Source organism: Xiphophorus hellerii, chromosome 8 (assembly GCF_003331165.1).
Source record: "Xiphophorus hellerii strain 12219 chromosome 8, Xiphophorus_hellerii-4.1, whole genome shotgun sequence".
Taxonomy (NCBI): Eukaryota; Metazoa; Chordata; class Actinopteri; order Cyprinodontiformes; family Poeciliidae; genus Xiphophorus; species Xiphophorus hellerii.
This window is the reverse complement of record NC_045679.1, coordinates 25,086,389-25,106,031: the sequence shown is the minus strand read 5'-3', so window position 1 is coordinate 25,106,031 and position 19,643 is coordinate 25,086,389. Positions and strand designations below refer to the sequence as shown.

The following is a 19,643-nucleotide window of genomic DNA, read 5'->3' as shown; positions in this document are numbered from 1 at the left end:
CTTGTAAAAAAAAAGAAGTCAAAGCTTTCCTGCGTATCTTCAATCAAATAAATACCTCACGGTGGAAATTCTTTGACGTTTAAAAGAGTGAAGGACGTGACCATTTGTGCAATAAAACAACTTCTCTTCTTGGAAATAAAAAAACCCAAAAACGTATGGTATCCCCAAAGACGTACCTGTAATGATTTTTTTTTTTACATGCATTAAATTGATTAAAACAAATGAGGAAAATGTATTTTTACCCCTAAAGATGACATTGGCTAAATAAAAGCTCCAGTAAACGGGGAGCTCTTTAGGCTACACGCAGACAGGAAGAGGACTTATCCTGAAAATGCAGAACTCTTTGAACTCAGACTTAAATGCTTCAACTTATTCGTCATCTTTTTTTTTTTTTTTTTTTTAGCTTCTCTAAGTCAACAGTAACACATCTGAACCTGAGGAGAACACGGTTAGAGGATCGGTGTCTCACCTGTTTCACATTTTCACCACCACCACGCCGGCACATAATGCAACATTAACTCTGCCTATTATTCCAGACAAAAATGGAAACACAATCCCATTAGCGGAGTAAGAGAAATGGTGTGTTAAGAGCACACACACACACACACACCCAGACACACACGTGGCGGTGGCAAATCACTTATCCAAAAACAACTAGAGGTTAAAACTGCTGCCAAAATATTCAGTCTGCAAACTTTTCCACGTCGTCATGATGCAACTGTGACCTTCGGCGCATTTTACTGTGATTTGATGAGATAAAGTAGAACATTTGTGTAAAGTCAGAATTCAGATTCATTCTGACTTTTGACCTCGGAAGATTAAAGTCAGGATTCTGAGAAACTCTGAATTCAGGGATTAAAGTCAATTCCGAGTGAATTTTTTTTAATTTTATTTCTTTTTCACTGACTTTCCCTAATCTTCTTTTGTCTAAAGCGATCAAATGTGAAGCAGATTAAGAGTATGAATTGCCTTCTGACTCAAACACAAGGTAATTATTGCACAATAATCTGACATTTTTTCACTCCATGTTTGGACTTCGTTTGTCCAGAAGTAACTAACAAGAAAAAAAAAAGAACCATTGATCCAAAATTCACATAAAATGTGGTTTATTTTATCTTTCTGGAAATCTTTACAGAGCCCCGCCCCCCCCCCCCCACACACACACAGCGCAAACCAAACACGTCAGAAGTGAAAAGCATTTCATGTAATAATCATCTACAGTTTGTTCATAAAAGCTGTTCAGTCACAGATTAGCTGAGCCCAGATGTTCAAACCTAACAGACTGTTTGGGGGGAAAGGCGTTTCCGAAGTGGCGGGAAAGTGGCCGGGCGAGACGGCGCGCGACCCCTGACCTCAGGACTTCACCTCTTGGCCTTCTTCTCCTTCATGATCTTCTTGCTCTCCTCTCTCCGGCGCTTGTTGACGGGGTTGCGCGGGTCGTAGATCTCGAACGTGTCCTCGTCCTGCATGTTGGCGTCCTTGACTTTCCTGCTCTGCTCGTCGAACTGCAGAACGTGGGCCATCCTAAACCAGACGGAGAGAGGCGGGCGGAGTTCAAAGCCTCCGCTGAGTCAGTCCTCCAAAGCGCTTCTGCCTACAGGCCAGTCGGCTCGGCTGCCGGCCAACTGGAAAACTAAATTATCGTCATAGAAAAAAAAAACTAAACGGGAATAAAGAAAAATTTGAAATCCCCCAAATCTAAAAAATGGTTGAATCAGCAACGACTGTTAAAGTTTTGAGAAATTTTGGTCCACTGTTCTTTTTTTTCTATACAGATTTATCTTTGATGTAAGTTAAATCTGTATATAAAAAGTACAAGATATGTGGTGCGGTACATTACATTGGTGAAAAAAACACAAAACACACAAAGCAAAAGAAACAGAAAATATTGTGCTTTGAATATTATTAACTGTGCGTGTGAGAGTATCAGTATGTGGAGCATGCGGCCCGTTCTTGTTTGCAGAATTATTCTAGTTAGGGATGAACAGATGTGAAAATTTGGGCCAATATCGACAGCCGATTTTGAGCCAAATATTCCTGTTATGTCCAATCACCAATACTTACCGATATTGTTTATATATTTCACTGTCCTTTCGATGCTTTGGGGGAAAAACAGCCACAAAAAAAACAACCAAACCGCTGACTTCTCCACTGCTTCTCAGTTTCAGTTAAACTTCCCACAATCCTTTGCTGCATGGCTCTCATTAGCTTCGTTTCCATTTATGAATGTGCGTAAATCTTTGTCGATATTCTGCTGTAGTTGGCGAAAAAACACAACTTTGTGATTATTTCCATGAAATAAGAAATTCAACTAAAGTCACATGTGAATGAATTTATTGATGCGATAAGTCATAAAAAAAAAATCATGGTAGCAACACATGTGAACAGCTATATATTCATAACTCAGTCATGGCGTTAGCGCTCATCATCTATCAGCTATCAGAGGAGACGATGGCGTCTCATTTAGACGTTGGAGCCACAAGCCCCGCCTACTTGGGAGGGGCTACGTATGCGGCGCTTTGGGGAAAATTGTGGTCGGCCATTTTACAGAATAGCTATAAATCAACATGTTAGAATGAGACACAACTTTTTATGGGCTGTGTGATGCTGTGAGCTGCTCATCGCCCCCCTCTCCTCCCTCCCACGCCCCCAAAAAAGCAAACAACAAACCACGAAGAAGACTACTTCCTGTTTTCTTCTTCTTGTGATGCGGGAAAAAGTATTTCCATTACGGTTTTGCGAAATACATCTACTTCGATACAGCTGGAAAAACAAAACCCACCTCATCCTAGCGCAAAATCTTTTCATAAAAAAAAACAAACAAAAAACAAGAAGTGTTTCAAAATGAGCGAGTTTCCGTTTTGCGAATTTATTTTCGTTATTTCAATTTGCGCAATTCTATGATTAATGGAAACGCGGCTACTGTCACATGACCAGCCTTGTTCCCCTTCCCCACCAGAAACAAACAGCAACAAGACGGACCTGAATGTTGGTTTCATTTAAGTCTTGCTAAGTTTGCGAAACATGTACCGCTGTGGTCGTAATTTGGCGCAGAGGCAGACCGGCTAGGGGCCGGAGCCGACGTGGCCTGACCCGCGAGCGGAGAAGCTGACGCGTCTTCGGTTTCTCCAGCCCGGCCTTCTCTTCTCCGCCGTCAGTAAATTCCTCCGAGGAGACGTCAGTGTCAGGCACTTCGCAGATAACAAACCAAAAACATTTCTTCAGCTGTCGGACGACGGAAGCAACAAAGAAGAGAAGACCGTCTGCTGTCAAACAGCTTCGTCTGCGTGAAGGTCTGGGCAAAGTCCAAGCAGATGTTCCACTGAGACGACTCTCCTCCACTCAGCCACAAACAGCAGAATTAACTCGATTATTAATTACTGAAAAATGTATAAGTATGCAACGTCCCAGCGCATTTTTTTGTTTGTTTTGTTTTTAACCCTTTAACTGCCCACTCGACCATATGATTTAGCACATTTTGAGTCTCTATATCTCAATATGAGGAGTGCCTAACTTAGCTTAACCTGATTGAGCCATCTCTGCCGCTTGGTTGAGGTACGATATGCTAAAGAAATCCACTGGAGGGCACTGTTTCTTTAAATAGTATTCTTCTTCTTCCCCTCTCCAACCAGGAAGTCAGAAACACAAAAATCTGTCACAAATATCGACTGGTTGTGGTAAAACTTTGAAAGGTAGAAATAGGTTTCTGGCATATAATAGTGTTATAGACCTTACTAAACAGAATTATGTTACTTGATACCACCTAAAAAGCTAAATTAAAGGTCTAATAATTTTTTTAAAATATGCTTGACCAAACGGTTGATTTGTCACTTTATGGTAAATGTTGCAAATTAAGCTAATGTAGTTAACATTTAATTTTTTTGCTATAAAATCAAAAGTAATTTTCATCTATTGGTGTAAATATGAAACAATGTGTTATTACAGTGTTATACACTAAGAATAATTATAACATCATTATCTTACAAAATAATTTTTGTGACTTTCTGAGTTGATATTAGCAAATATGGTAAAATTTTAGAATAAATGTGGGGAAATCATAATTTTCACAACTACTAACTAATTTTAACTTTTCAACCACCACTAGAGGGACACTAAATCCTTCTATGGTGCAAAGCCACGCACTCTTCTCGCCCTTGTACCAGAAAATCCTTAAGAATCTGATTGTGATCTAAGTGATGATGACCAAGTAGACGATCCTGATTATCAGCCCACACAAGCAGATGATACTGGAGACAGCTCTTCTGAATCCCTGGATGAAGAGGAGGCTCCCTGAAAAAGCAGATCTTCTACACAGCCACCTCGTAAAAGGAGCAGGAAAGGGAAACACACACTAAAAACTGTTCCCTTGGAGCAGCCAAATGACAACGCCAACCCAAGTTACACCCCAGGCCCCAACAAAAGCACAAGAAGAATCTGGAAGCAGGAAGACATTGATGAGTTCCAGGTTCTTAATTCAAGATTTGAACCCCTTGAAGCTGTGCCCTCACCCTTCCAGTATTTCAAAATGCTCTTCACTGATGAGATGATTGAATATATCGCACATCACACCAATTTGTACTCTACTCAAGAGTTGGGGGATCCAATCAAGACTAGTCCTGAAAAGATAGAGCATTTCCTAGTGATCCTTCTTTTTATGGGTGTTTTCAATTTCCCATCACTGGAGGACTACTGGCACCGTGAATCACGCTTCGACCTGATCACTGACATCATGCCAAGGAGGAGATTCCAGCTGTTACGGCGATACATTCATTTATGAGGGAGATGTAGTCTGTGTCCAAAAGGAGTGTCCAGGTGGAAATGTGAGAAATGTAATGTCTTCCTGTGTTTGAATGCAAACCAGGCATGCTTTAAGTTATATCACCAGAGGTAAAGTGCATCTAATGCACAAAAAGAATGCTGTTTTGCAAACACATAGATAAGGTTGGAAATGTGATGTTTTAATATGTTTGGTAATGTTTTTTCTGTGTTTGCCATGTTTTTTCAAAGTTTAAATGAAAACAAGTAACACTAGTTCAATCAATCAGCCAGATACGTGACACTTGTGTCCCAAAATACATGCTGTTGCACCAAAACAGAAAAGGTGTGCTGAGATATAAAAGCAACAAATGTTTCTATTGTTCTGCAGTATTTTCTTTTCCTTTTTCAATGTAAAAATGAATGTTTTGCACTATTACCTATAATCAGAAGTGGATTGAATGTGAGAATTTTGTGCTGTTGCACTTTAATACAGATACAGTCAAGATGGGAAGATTAAAAATGCAATATTCCCTTGTTCGACGCAATATTTTCCTTGGTTGAAATTAAAACCAGTGTTTTGTGGCATTTTGACAGAAATAAACTGTATCCAATGCCCCAGACATTTTTTGTTGGTTATTTCTTTATAAATTAGCATTTTATTTTAATTTATCTACTGTACTTGGTATTTTTATTACGTCATATACTTAAACCATCAAGTGACATCTCAACTGTTTGGTAGAGATCAATATTTTAAAAACCACAGGGTCTGTTGGAAAAAAAATTTTTGATTGTGTATATGAGTCACCCTAGGGTAAAAGAAATGCAAAGAAAAAAATTTTCACAGGTTTTTTTCTTGGTGTGGTTGTTAAAGGGTTAACAAAGTCCAGATTTTTCCCTCCTGATTACAAAACGGAGGATTTAACAGGAACTTGGGGACAAGAAAAAAACCCCCAGAAACTGGAAGGAAGGAGGGAGTGACAGAAAACGGAAAGAGACGAGGAAGGAAAGAAGAACACAAGTAAGGAAGTAACCTCCTGAAGAAGAAAAGAAAGGAAGAAAAGCCACAAGGAAGGAAAGAGCTCAGGAAAAAGAAGGGAATGTGGAAGGAAGAAGGGAAGGTAGCAAACAAGGAGGGAAAGAAAGAGGGAAGAACAAGGAAGGAATTAAGGAAAGACAAAAGAAAGGAACAAATGAAGGAAGAACAATGGAACAGGGAATGCAGCCTGGAATTACAAATATTTTTTCATCTTTTTTTTTATACTTTTCCTGACCTGGAAAATCAAATTCCACAACTTTCTAGACTGTGTAACATACTCTGTGCTTTGGGGAAAAACAAATGATTTGCCCACTTGGAAATTTCCTACCCAAACTTTCTTTGTTTTTGTTTTTTTTGTTTTTTTAAATCAAAGTCATCTGAAGAATAAAATCTACACACAAACCAGATTGAATGTTTAGAACAAACACCAGCTCACGTACAGGAATGTGTTTTAGTGTAAGGAGGCTACAGCGCTGTGGATCCTACCTGAACGGCTGAAATCACACACACACACGCACACACACCCGCACACACACACACACACCCCCACACACACACACACACGTACGTACAGTATATATTTTTGGAATTTTTGCAACTTTTAGCATTTTTTCACGCAAAAAAAAAAAACAGTGGGATGCTTGTGGATTGCCCTGGCGACCCCACCACCAGAGGTCAAACACGTCTCTGAAAAACAGAGCATGAAAGGAAATCAGGACCGACTTCCTGGTGACCATTTCCAGGTTTTCTGGAGGAACTCCTGTTCTCTCTGTGCAACATGTTTGGTATTTTCTAGCTTCCTTTTTGTCGGCTCCTTTGGGTTGGCGAACCGTTTTGGGGTATAGTTCTGTATCAGCCTCTCTGTGTGTGTGTGTGTGTTTCCTGTATTCATTTATTGTGACAGCTCATCTAGAATGTCACAGCCAGAGTCTGGCGGACTCCTATGGAGCCCTGCTGTGTGAGCGGGCCTCCTCCGGTAATTCGTCTACCAGCCTCGGCGATGACAGCCTGCCAACCGATCGGCTTCAGCGCGCCGCCCAAACTCCACGTTATACGCGGAGTTTATACGCAAACCGCGCTCTACTGCCGTGACGCAAAAGGTGTTTGGCTTGTTTTTCCTGCGTTTCGTAACAAATAACGGCGAAGCGACGGTGACAGTCGGCCAATCGGGCGTCTCGCAGACTTTGGGAGGATGTGAGCGTTAGCTGTAGGGAAGGAAGGGGTTGAGGAGGGAGAGAGCCAGGAGCCGTAGACACACACAGATGGAATAGTTTACCTCCTCTGGCCCAGACTTGACTTTGAGTCTCTGACCTGTTGTAACCCACATTCTGTTCACAGTTCCTCTAGAGTGGCACAGACTTCCCACTGTTTTTTTTTCTTCTTCTAGGACTGCTATGCAACCCCCCCCCGTCCCTCCACCCTACCTGGCATAGTGAGGAGTATCTTTGGCCGAGAGACGCTCTGAGCGCCAGACGACGCTTCTCGCAAATTCATTAGGGCCCCCCCACACACAGCCAGACTACACATCCAGAGAGCGTCTCACGACTAATAGCAAGTACAGATTTTGTTATTCTAAAATCTCTCTCCCCGCGCGCAGACACTTTTCTCAAATTCACACACATGGTATTCATTTCAAACCCCTCGCTCGGTGCCGTTTGAGATCTTTGGTGAAAAACAGAATATGAGAGGAAAACACAGCGTCAGGGCTGATTTCCTGATGGCCAATCTGGTGGCGGTGAGTAAAATTCTGAGCCTGACAAACACACACACACACACCCACACACACACACGCACTTAGAGACACAACGTACACACACATAAGTACAACTTGAACTTTCACATACATCTATAACAACATGAAGCGAGCTTTAGCTCCGAGAGACGTCGGGTTCGCGGCGGGAACTGTTCGCTGTCTCTTTCCAAAGCTGAAAACTTCCCTTCAGAACTAACTGAAATTTATGGGAATAAACGGCTTTCAACCTGGAATTTAAAACACTGAAGTTGGTCCTTAACAGGGATGAGGGCCCCGAGGAAGCCATTCTCTGAAAAGTTTAAAAAAAAAAAAATTTAGCAACTAAGTTCTTGATTAAAACAATTTTTGGTTAAAACATTATTATTCTTCAATCAGTGAAGAAATTTTACTCAAATAAGAGTAGCAATAGTTCATCAGAAACTTACTCGAGTAAAAGTAAAAGCAAAGCATAGCAAGAGTCATTTTTACTTCCCAACTCTGCTCCGGGATGACATAAGCTAATGCTATTTCTTTAAATGTTATCTCCATGGAGACCAACAGCCCAGTGATGATGTTCTTTTAAATCGCATGCTTCTCTAGACCAGGGCTGAATTGTCCCTCACTTATTGGTTTTGCCTTAGTTGAGGAAGATAAACTAGTCATTTTGTAATCAATCATATTTTTTGCTCTTAATTAGAAAGAAACTTTAAGAATTATTGCTGCGGTATCAAAAAATGGTTGACTATTTTTCCCAGCAGGCATTGAGTTTGAAACTGTTGTATTGTGAAAATCATAAACACTATTCTGAACAAATCTCCCTGTCCAGTTAGAAACAGTGACTATGACAACACCGCTAAGCCAACATGACAGATCTAACTGTGTCCTTATTGGATTTACAAGACTTGGAAAACGTACAGCCACAATTTAAAAAAATTAAATTAAAATTAAAAAATACCTGAACACAGAATCAAACTGTGAATCTTACTAACCATCCTTTGTCGTCATCCTCCGCCAACTCCTCCACATCCTCCTCCTCTGCTCCCTCGGTGATGGCTGACGACAGCTTGGACTTGAAGCCGTTGAGCAGGGCCAACGTCTGCGGATTCATTACACATCCATCTTGGCTTTCACGGAATCCCAAACGGAGCGGCTCCACGGAGAGAAATTGGGTGAGCGAGACGTTACCTGCTCCTCTCTGTTTGAGCCTTTTTTCCGTTTCTGTTGCCGGAGCTCGTCGTACTTCTTCCTTTCCTCCAGGTACTCCGCCACGGCCTCGCTGCTCGGCTTTTTCTCTGTGTCAGAAAGACGACGCGCAAACGCAACACAAGTTAAGCGCATATGTAGACGTTTCCTCTGTGAAATAACATTTGAAACAAAACCAAGAAGCACAAAAACGCAACTTATTGTAGGCATTTATAATAGCCTGAAAAAAGAAATGAAGTTAAAGAATACTTTGAAAACTACTCTACAGATTAGGGCTAAGCGATATGGACTTAATGTTTTATCACGATATTTTATTGTACTATTGTGATAACAATTAATGTGATGATGGGGAATATTTATTACCCATTTTTTTAGGTAACTTTAGGCAAAGCAATCATAGCTCCACAAACACAAATACTGCTCTTGGGGGGGAAAAAAGAGGGTTTTGTTTTGGAAACCAGTCACATAAATAAGTGTGATTAATGTCACTGAGTTGCTCACATTAACTGTGATAAAAACAAATATTAGAAAGTAAAAAAAAAAAAGAGAAAAAAGAGCAGAAATCCATCCGCAACAACAGTGTCCAAAACCAGGTGGAATAAATGTCTGAATGTGCAACGACCCAACCAATAAATAAAAATTAAAAAAAATAAATAATGAACAGACGTCAACAAAATGAACAAATCAGAATGAACATAAAGCAATTCTAGAACAAGCATAGAATAAATATTTCCCAAAGTTATGGGGGGAGGAGAGTAGAGAATGGATGTTTCAGCTGCCTGAAATAATCCGTTCCCCCTCCATAACATGGGAACTAATTAATTCTCCAAAAAGTCTTTAACTGTGTTTATTCCTCTCTTCATCAACAACGAATCCTGTGGATTTGGTGACATTTGCTCCTTAGTTGCCAAAGTCATGAGGGGGGAACCAAATATTTTAGCTGCCTGAAATAACCTGTTCCCCATACATAACATGGGAGATAATTGTTTTTCTCACAATCTCCTTTAACTGTTCTTAGTCTCATCTTCATCAGCAACAAATCCTGTGAATTTGGTCATATTTACTCTTTATTCACCAAACTTACTTGGGGGGGGGGGACCATATATTTTAGCCACTTGAAAAAATTCCTTCCCCCTCCATGACATGGGACCTTATTATTTTTTCACAAACTCTTTAACTATGTCGATTCCTCTCTTCATCAACAACAAATCCTGTGGATTTGGTGACATTTGATTATTATTTGCCAAAGTTAAAGGAGGGGAACCAAATATTTTAGCCACCTGATATAATCCGTTCTCACTCTATAACATGGGAATAAATTAATTTACCAGGAAGTGTTTAACTGTGCTTTGGAAACATTTGCTTGTCATTACACAAAGGTAAGGGGCCTCTGGATTTAAACTATCTTTTCATAGCTACCTTATATTAAAGTCCTGTAAGATTAAATATCAAACATAGTTTTCAAAATGTAATTTATTAACCATAATACAACATGCATAAACTAGCACACCACAGCAAACTCAGGTACCTAAGGCAAACACACAAAGCACTGATAAGTTCTTTCAATTGGTTTTATTTTTTGCCTAATTGATGATATTGTTGTTGTTTTTTTCTTGTCCCTGTTTTATTTATTCTTCTGCAGGCTGAGGTTGATGCTGCTGTCCAGCTGCTACTGAAGCTGAAAATGGACTACAAACAGATGACTGGTCAGGACTACAAAGCAGGATGTCCACCGTCAGCGAACGATGCTGCGCCGAACAGCGGCCCGGCAGCAGATGGCGCCGGTGAGGACGACACAGTGGATCCATGGACTGTTTCAACCACGCCAAGGGAGTCCATTATGACAAATCAATAGGTGAAAGTCCAGTTAGCTTTAAGTCTGAGGGGAGGGATAATCCATTATGGCGGATTGATAAACAATGCTTTCTCTTATTTTATTTTTTTTAGTGAAGTTTGGGGGCAGTAAAATCGACCAGGAGCTGATGGATAAAGAAGGTTTGTGGACAGAAGCCCCATCGCTTCCTACGAAGAGGAGTTTTCTTCTCACACAGGTGTTTGTTCTTCCAATTAATAACTGACATATTAATCATATTAATACAAAAATTTTCACATTATAACTATGAACTTCAGTATGCTCTATTTTAGTGCATCATTTAGCATAATTTTTCACATCTTTTGGAAATAAAAATGATTTCCGATTGTTTCCAGCTCCCTCACTGCAAAAACACAAAATCTCACCAAGTCGTTTTGGTTTAGTTTATTATGCAAACATCTTAGTACACTTAAGATAAGACACAACTAACTTATGCGTAACTTTTCAGGTATAGGAGCTTGTTTTAAGTCAGTGATTCCTTAATATTGATGAAAAAATACTAGTTCTATTGGCAGATTATTTCACTTATAACTGGGGAAAATTTTTTTGTCTTAAGTATCATATTCTGTCAATGGAACTAATAATTCTTCAGCAATTTTAAGGAATTATTTACTTAAACAAACTTCTACATCTTGCTTAAAAGTTGCTTATTAGTCAGTTTTGTCTTATTTTAAGTGTACTAAGATATTTTCACTAGAAACTGGACAAAAAAAATACTTGGTAAAATTTTGCCTCCAAAATTCAACTTTACTGATCCCAGAGGGAAATTAAATGTTGTTGTGAGTCATATAGATTTGGTTAATGATAACCACGAATTTCAGTAATTACATTCAAACTAATCAAACTCAATTTCTCAGAAAATAATCCTAAATAATAACTAACTAAAATGGATTTTAAACACAGAAATAGTCGAATTATGGTAAGGATGGAAAAATATTACAATATCATGAAATAAGTGTCTTATATTTGTATCAATAATTTTTTATTAGTTTCTCTATCTTAAATATTTGGAATACTTTCTTGTTTTATTCATAGTTTTCACATTCCAATGTTTTTTTATTTCTTTTTTTTTTATTTCTACACAATTATGAGGGATGGAGGTGAAACCAGAAACTGCTGCTGGGTAAGTGACTCAACAGGCTGTTGCTAGGTAACCAAAGAATTAGTGAGTTGCTAGGTAACCAAAGAGTGAGAACATTATTTGATTCCACCAACCTTGCTTAGCTAGAGAGAGGTTGAGCCATAGACATAATAAAAGAATAAGCAAATCCACTTTCTTATCCAGTGAGCGGACATTGGTCAGAAAGAGAGTCGGAACCGGTGGCTTCCTAGGCATCAGCTGGGTCAACAGGCCCGCCCGTTTCCCCTTTTTCTGTTTTCGGGCACAATGTTTCCTTTTGACCGTTGGTCCTCGCACCCTGCTGTGCCAGTCCATTGTCCTCAAGAGCCGCTGTCTCCCAAGCGCGGATTTCGGCCTTGGTGACATATTACCAGCTGAACTGTCTCCAATAGCCATCAGCTAAGCCGAGCTGCATTAAGCCATAAAGTCTGTTTTTATTCAAACTTCGGCAGTTTTCTAGTGGTTCTGCTGAGGTAGTGACATCAGTTTGTGACATCACGCAAAATGATGTCACAAAGAGTGATGCACACTTTGAGCTAGAATGCATCACAAAGCTGCACTCTTGAATTCTACGGTCATAACCACTACAGAAGAGAGAGCGAGAGAGCGAGAGAGCCAGAGCACGTAGAAGGATTGTTCTTTTAACAAGAAATTGACAACGAAAGCTTTTAAAAAGGCAAATCCTAACAAACAAATAAAGAAAACCATTGAGCAACTTTTGGACTTTTGGAGCAACTTTTGACAAAAAAGATCAACAATGAATCAGAGCAGCAAAGCGTCGTCTTCCGATTCCGACCAGCAGACCTTAGTTAGAGAGACTCAGAAGCTCCAAGGCATCTTGAAAGAGGTCAACTTGATGTCTATTGAGAGACATTCTCTGATTAAAACAAACGAGGAGCTAAAGATCCGAGCTATAAAGACAGAACAAGCTACACATGAAAAAGACAAGCAGCTTCAGGAGAAGGATGAGGAGTTAAAAAAACTGTTCGACCTAATCAAAACTTTAAAGGAAGATATCAACACACTGGAGCACAAAACCACAGATTTGGATCTGAAAAACACTGCGCTGGAGAAGGAAAAGACGACCTTAGAAAAGGAGAAAAATACCCTGAAGCAGGAAAAGACCGTCCTGGAGAAGAAAATGACAGCTCTGGAGCAGAAAAACACTGCCTTGGAGATGGAAAAGACTGCTCTGGAGCCGAATACCACTGCCTTGGAGCAAAAGATTGCTGCCTTGCATCTGAAAAACACTGCCCTGGAGAGGGAAAAGAATAACCTGAAGCAGGAAAACACCACCCTGGTGACAGAAAAGACTGCTCTAGAGCAAACAATCACCACCCTGGTGACAGAAAAGACTGCTCTGGAGCAAAAAATCACCACCCTGGAGGAGGACAACACCACCCTGAGGCAGAAAAACACTGCCATGGCAACGGAAAAATTTACCCTGAAGCAGGAAAACTGCACTTTGAAACAGATAAACTCCATCTTGGAGGAGGAAAGCAACTTCTTCGAGAAGGAAAAAATCTCCCTTGAACAGAAAAGCTCCTTCTTGGAGAAGGTAAACACTGCCCTGAAGCAGAAAACCACCGCTCTGGAGCAGAAAAGCATCGCGTTGGAGAATATAATCATCGCCTTGGAGCAGGAACACGCTGCCCTGGAGCAGAAAAGCGCTGCCTTGGAGAATATGACCATTGACCTGGAGCTCGAAGTGGAACAGCTGAGCCACAGCCTGAGGAACAGAATGGAACAGCTGAGCCAGCAGGGATCTGAAGAAGAAATCCACGAAGACATTCAGGTTCAGTCAGATTCAGACCAGCCACAGGAGCAGCCGTCTATATTGAGTCGCGTGATCGGAGGCTTCTCCAATAAACTCCTGAAAATGTGTATTGACACTATCAGGTATTGGTTTGAAAGATTGAACTTCTAAATAAAGAAGAGTCATGAGGGCTTCAAGCTTCCTGCTTGATTATTGGTGTCAGAAAAGCTAGAGGACAACAGGATTGCGGTGTCAGGGACACATGGGGGCTGATGGCGGAAGAGCTTAATGCTTGAAAGATGTTGGCAGGAGAGTTTGAGGCCCACAGGACTGCAGTGCCATGGGAACTTGAGGCCATCAAACTCAGGTCTCCTTCGTCACCAGACGATTCCTTTGTCGCCAGGGTCATAGAGTTATATTATAAACTCTAGTTTTGTTTTTATTTTAGTTAGGCGTCGGATGAAGAGCTTGGGGCCAGGGCTTCGTAGCGAGTCCTATTGGTCTCCCGGCCTCCCTCCAGGGCTTTGTAGCAAGTCCCGTTGGTCTCCAGGCTGACCTCCAGGGCTTCATAGTGAGCCTTGTTGGTCTCTGGGCTGACCTCCAGGGATTAGTAGTGAGTCCCGTTGGTCTCTGGGCTGACCTCCAGGGCTTCGTAACGAGTCCTGTCGGTCTCGCAGCCTGCCTCCAGGACTTCTTGGCGAGCCCTGTTGGTCTCCCGGCTGACCTCCAGGGCTTCGTAGCGGGTCCCGTTGGTCTCCAGGCTGACCTCCAGGGCTTCATAGTGAGTCTTGTTGGTCTCCGGGCTCTGACCTCCAGGGCTTCATGGAGAGTCCTGTTGGTCTCCCGGCCTGCTTCCAGGGCTTCGTGGCGATGTTGGTCTCCCGGCCTGCTTCCAGGGCTTCGTGGCGAGTTCTGCTGGTCTCCAGGCTGACCTCCAGGGCTTCATAGTGAGTCTTGTTGGTCTCTGGGCTGGCCTCCAGGGCTTCGTAGCGAGTCCCGTTGGTCTCCGGGCTGACCTCCAGGGCTTCGTAGCGAGTCCTGTCGGTCTTAAGGCCTGCCACCAGGGCTTTCATAGTGAGTCCTGTTGGTCTCCGGGCTGACCTCCAGGGCTTCGTGGCGAGTCCTATTGGTCTCGCAGCCTGCCACCAGGGCTTCATAGTGAGTCCTGTTGGTCTCGCAGCCTGCCTAAAGGACTTCGTGACGAGTCTTGTTGGTCTCCTGGCCTGCCTCCAGGGCTTCATGGCGAGTCCTGTTGGTCTCCCGGCCTGCTTCCAGGGCTTCGTGGCGAGTCCTGTTGGTCTCCCGGCCTGCTTCCAGGGCTTCGTGGCGAGTCCCGTTGGTCTCCAGGCTGACCTCCAGGGCTTCATAGTGAGTCTTGTTGGTCTCTGGGCTGGCCTCCAGGGCTTCGTAGCGAGTCCCGTTGGTCTCCGGGCTGACCTCCAGGGCTTCGTAGCGAGTCCTGTCGGTCTTAAGGCCTGCCACCAGGGCTTTCATAGTGAGTCCTGTTGGTCTCCGGGCTGACCTCCAGGGCTTCGTGGCGAGTCCTATTGGTCTCGCAGCCTGCCACCAGGGCTTCATAGTGAGTCCTGTTGGTCTCGCAGCCTGCCTAAAGGACTTCGTGACGAGTCTTGTTGGTCTCCTGGCCTGCCTCCAGGGCTTCATGGCGAGTCCTGTTGTTCTCCCGGCCTGCTTCCAGGGCTTCGTGGCGAGTCCTGTTGGTCTCCCGGCCTGCTTCCAGGGCTTCGTGGCGAAGTTGGTCTCCCGGCCTGCTTCCAGGGCTTCGTGGCGAGTCCCGTTGGTCTCCAGGCTGACCTCCAGGGCTTCGTAGCGAGTCCTGTCGGTCTCGCGGCCTGCATCCAGGGCTTAGTAGCGAGTCCTATTGTTCTCCAGGCTGACCTCCAGGGCTTCGTCGTGAGTCCCATCGGCCTCCAGGTTCCTGCTCTGCCGCCGGCATCCTCCTAGGTTTCTGCTCCTCCGCCAGCATCTTCCAAGACTGCTGTTCCGCCAGCGTCCTTCTCAGATTCTTTTGTGGTTCCTTTGTTGTTTCCATTTAATTCTGCCTTATTTTTCACATCTGTTCTTCATTGGTGAGTCTAATTATGTTTATTTCGAGTTTCTTGTTATTTTTGTTTGTTCTATTTAGGTTGATTTAGTCTACTTACTCCTTTGTGTTTGTATTTTGGTTATTTCCCCTCGTGATCCTCCAGCAGTTGGAAAACAAGGGAATCTAAAATTATTGATTGTATATTGTAATTGTAAAGACATTTTTCTAAAAAAATGTTTTTAATTTTTGGTTTCTTTCCTAGATCCAGTGTGACATGTGCCTGAGGTGGTTCCATCAGGCATGTGTCGGAAGCCCACCAATTGAAAAAACTTATCAGTGCTTTGTGTGTTTGCCTTAGGTACCAGAGTTTGCTGTGGTGTGCTAGTTTATGTATGTTGTATTATGTTAATAAATTACATTTTGAAAACTATGTTTGATATTTATCCTTACAGGACTTTAATATAAGGTAACTATGGAAAGATAGTTTAAATCCCGAGGCCCCTTACCTTTGTGCAATGACGAGCAAATGTTTCCAAAGCACAGTTAAACACTTCCTGGTAAATTCATTTATTCCCATGTTATAGAGTGGGAACGGATTATATCAGGTGGCTAAAATATTTGGTTCCCCTCCTTTAACTTTGGCAAATAATTTCAGGCAGCTGAAATATCCAATCTCTACTCTCCTCCCCCCATAACTTTGGGAAATAAAGAGCAACTGTTTCCAAATTCTCAAAAAATGTTATGTGTGATAGCATGTAGTGTACTAGAAATTTCCTTAATCCTGTAATCTGTCATATTTTACATTAAAATGGGATTTACCAGAAAGTCTACACTCTCATCTTTTCAGGCAGTCTTAATTTTTGTGCCCTGCTAGCAGCCAGCTTCCATCCTCAGCAATGAAAAATTAGAAATAAAACACTACGTGTTGGAAAACTGTGTTTGGTGACTTACTTTTATTTGTCAGGCTTAAGTGACAAAAGTTGGAAAAAGACCGATTCTCTTGGCGTTTAAAATAACACAAAACAGCGCAAGAAGACCTCGTTTATTTATTTATTTTATCATTTTGTTATTGCTTCTTTTTTAAAACAACAGCTGCCGATTAAACTGAATGTTACAACCTTGACATGATTATATGAGAAATCGATCAGAAGAGCCGTGACAATGGTCAGATCGGCCAGATTCGCCTCTCTGGCTGCAATGCGCGCTCCCGACAGGGGGGGACAGATTTTCACAGGGGAGCAGAATTTCGCACAAGACCGGGCTCTCAGTCAGCTGTTTGGGATTCCCCTCCGTTCTTACGTCACTGCGCTGTCTGATTGGCTGCCTGTCACATTTAACAGGATGCCTTCTCGCTCACTGTCAGGGAAAACCCCCACAGGCTGTGATAGTCTGGGGTGGGGGGGTGGGGTGTGGGGGTATGGGGATGGGGGGTGCAGTAAAATTGCTTACACCTCCCTCCACTCCCCCAAGCCTTGACCGGTCCGTGGTGGTAATAAACCACTGATGTAAAGCACTTTGAACTGCCTTGTTGCTGAAATGTGCTACATACAAATCAACTTGGAGGTCAAAATAGAACCAAGAACAACATCTTTGCAAGTCTCACATTAGGTAGAGACTAGACAAAAACTTGTACGGCCAGAAAACTACTGACCAAAGAAGGAAACCACGAGGATTCATCCTTCGTTTGCCAAGAGACATCGTGAGGATCCAAAAGACTTATCCGTCACCCGACAGCCAAGTCAAAGCCATTACATCACTATAAGTCTTTTATTTTGCTAATTTTATTCTGTATTTTTGTGAGAGATGTGCATGGAGACAATTTAACCACACGAATTACCATTGTGTCCCTGCAAATAGATGCTCTCGTATCCCCGACAACTGAAACGCCTTCACTGAATTGAAACAGCGTCAGTTCAGTGAAGCTGTTTCGAAACCACCAGCGCTGCTTGTGAACGCTTCACAATCCCGATCGGCTAATCTCTCATCGGCGCCAACAGCTGGGAAACGGGAGCTAAACACAGCTTTCGGAGCGAGATTTATGATCGCCACCTGGTGATTTTGAAAGACCAACAGGACTCGAGAACACAGTCAGAAATAAAGTTTATGGATTTGGCGGAACATCCTCAGCTATAAGCGGCACGTTGACCTATTTAAACTCTGGGAGGGTTTGATTTGAAAAGAAACTGCAGGGAGACGAGAGTTACACGTTCTGACGCTAATCGGACGTTCAGATTTATTTTCAGGGGCGGTTTTACTTTTTCGTGCTTTAAATTCTAACGATCTGAAACAAAATGTTTTGATTGGCTGCTGTTTCCAGCGAGCCCGCCCCTAGCTGCTAACAAAAGCACTTCTCTGGTCTAGGACAGAGGCGACCTTATGCTGGGTCTTTGGTGCAAATTCCAAAGTTTGAAGTAAGAGCAGACAGTTGGGTTTTCTTTTTTCACACTAGGATGAATGTTGCTACGTGCAACCCCACAGATAATACGACGAAGTTAAAAGGAAAATTAAGCCCAACTTATGAGTGGAAACACTATTCAGGAGCAAGAATCCGCATGCTGGCCCTGGTAGCCTGGAGCAGAAATCCATCCGCAACAACAGTGTCCAAAACCTGGTGGAATAAATGTCTAAATGTGCAACGACCCAACCAATAAATAAATAAATAAATAAATAAATAATGAACAGACGTCAACAAAATGAACAAATCAGAATTAACATAAAGCAATTCTAGAACAAGCATAGAATAAATATTTCCCAAAGTTATGGGGGGAGGAGAGTAGAGAATGGATGTTTCAGCTGCCTGAAATAATCCGTTCCCCCTCCATAACATGGGAACTAATTAATTCTCCAAAAAGTCTTTAACTTTGTTTATTCTTCTCTTCATCAACAACGAATCCTGTGGATTTGGTGACATTTCCTCATTATTTGCCAAAGTCATGAGGGGGGAACCAAATATTTTAGCCACCTGAAATAATCCGTTCCTCCTCCATAACATGGGAACAAATTAATTTACCCGGACAGAAGCCCCATCGCTTCCTACGAAGAGGAGTTTTCTTCTCACACAGGTGTTTGTTCTTCCAATTAATAACTGACATATTAATCATATTAATACAAAATTTTTCACATTATAACTATGAACTTCAGTATGCTCTATTTTAGTGCATCATTTAGCATAATTTTTTACATCTTTTGGGAATAAAAATGATTTCCGATTGTTTCCAGCTCCCTCACTGCAAAAACACAAAATCTCACCAAGTCGTTTTGGTTTAGTTTATTATGCAAACATCTTAGTACACTTAAGATAAGACACAACTAACTTATGCGTAACTTTTCAGGTATAGGAGCTTGTTTTAAGTCAGTGATTCCTTAATATTGATGAAAAAATACTAGTTCTATTGGCAGATTATTTCACTTATAACTGGGGAAAATTTTTTTGTCTTAAGTATCATATTCTGTCAATGGAACTAATAATTCTTCAGCAATTTTAAGGAATTATTTCTCCCCGGTCACCATTTTGAGCAACCTGATCTGCGGGAAATGCCGTGTGAATTACCTACCCCGGCTTAAGTTGGAGACCCACTGGACCTGGCAGGAGGACGAACCAAGTGGTTGTTTTTGCATGTGGGATGGAGACGACCTAAGCCACTGTTCGGTATGCCGGGACCAGCTACGAGGGGGAGAAGTTACCCTAACGGGTGAAGCTGAAGGATGGCAGGTGGCACGATTTTATAGCTCACTGCGATACTACAGAACATATGGACAAGTACAGCCAAACTATGGGAGCCCCATACCCATAGGATTGCTAGGGCCTTCAGCTCCCCCGAACACCCCAGAGGAAGCAGACCAATGGGTATGGAGAAGGGACGAGGGGCCCCATGATATCCTGTGGGAATCTGTTAACGCCGCCTGGCCGTATGACCCCGCTAGAGCATCCCTGTCATTCCCACCACTGAACACCATCCACTACCCCATGGTCTTCCGTGTCTTACGCCCGCAGGAGTACCAACCGACGGCTGGGGGGCTTAATGCACTTCCAGATGACACAAAAGAACAGGCCATCGAGGGAGGTTGGACAGGCATAAGGGTATGAGATCTTTCCAGGCACACGCAGAAAAAGATGCATA

At 42.4% G+C, this 19,643-nt stretch overlaps 1 protein-coding gene across 1 annotated transcript in view; it reads right to left on the bottom strand.

Annotated features, from left to right (window-relative positions):
* Positions 1–1,084: 1,084 nt before the first annotated feature.
* Positions 1,085–19,643, bottom strand: part of cwc27 (CWC27 spliceosome associated cyclophilin) — a 47,917-nt gene continuing 29,358 nt past the window's right edge. The window contains exons 12-14 of the mRNA XM_032570016.1: positions 8,712–8,818; positions 8,516–8,622; positions 1,085–1,524 (exon numbers count right to left, since the gene is read on the bottom strand). Of these exons, the coding sequence (XP_032425907.1) occupies positions 1,362–1,524; positions 8,516–8,622; positions 8,712–8,818 (377 nt within the window). The 3' untranslated portion in view covers positions 1,085–1,361. The remainder of the gene's footprint in view (positions 1,525–8,515; positions 8,623–8,711; positions 8,819–19,643) is intronic.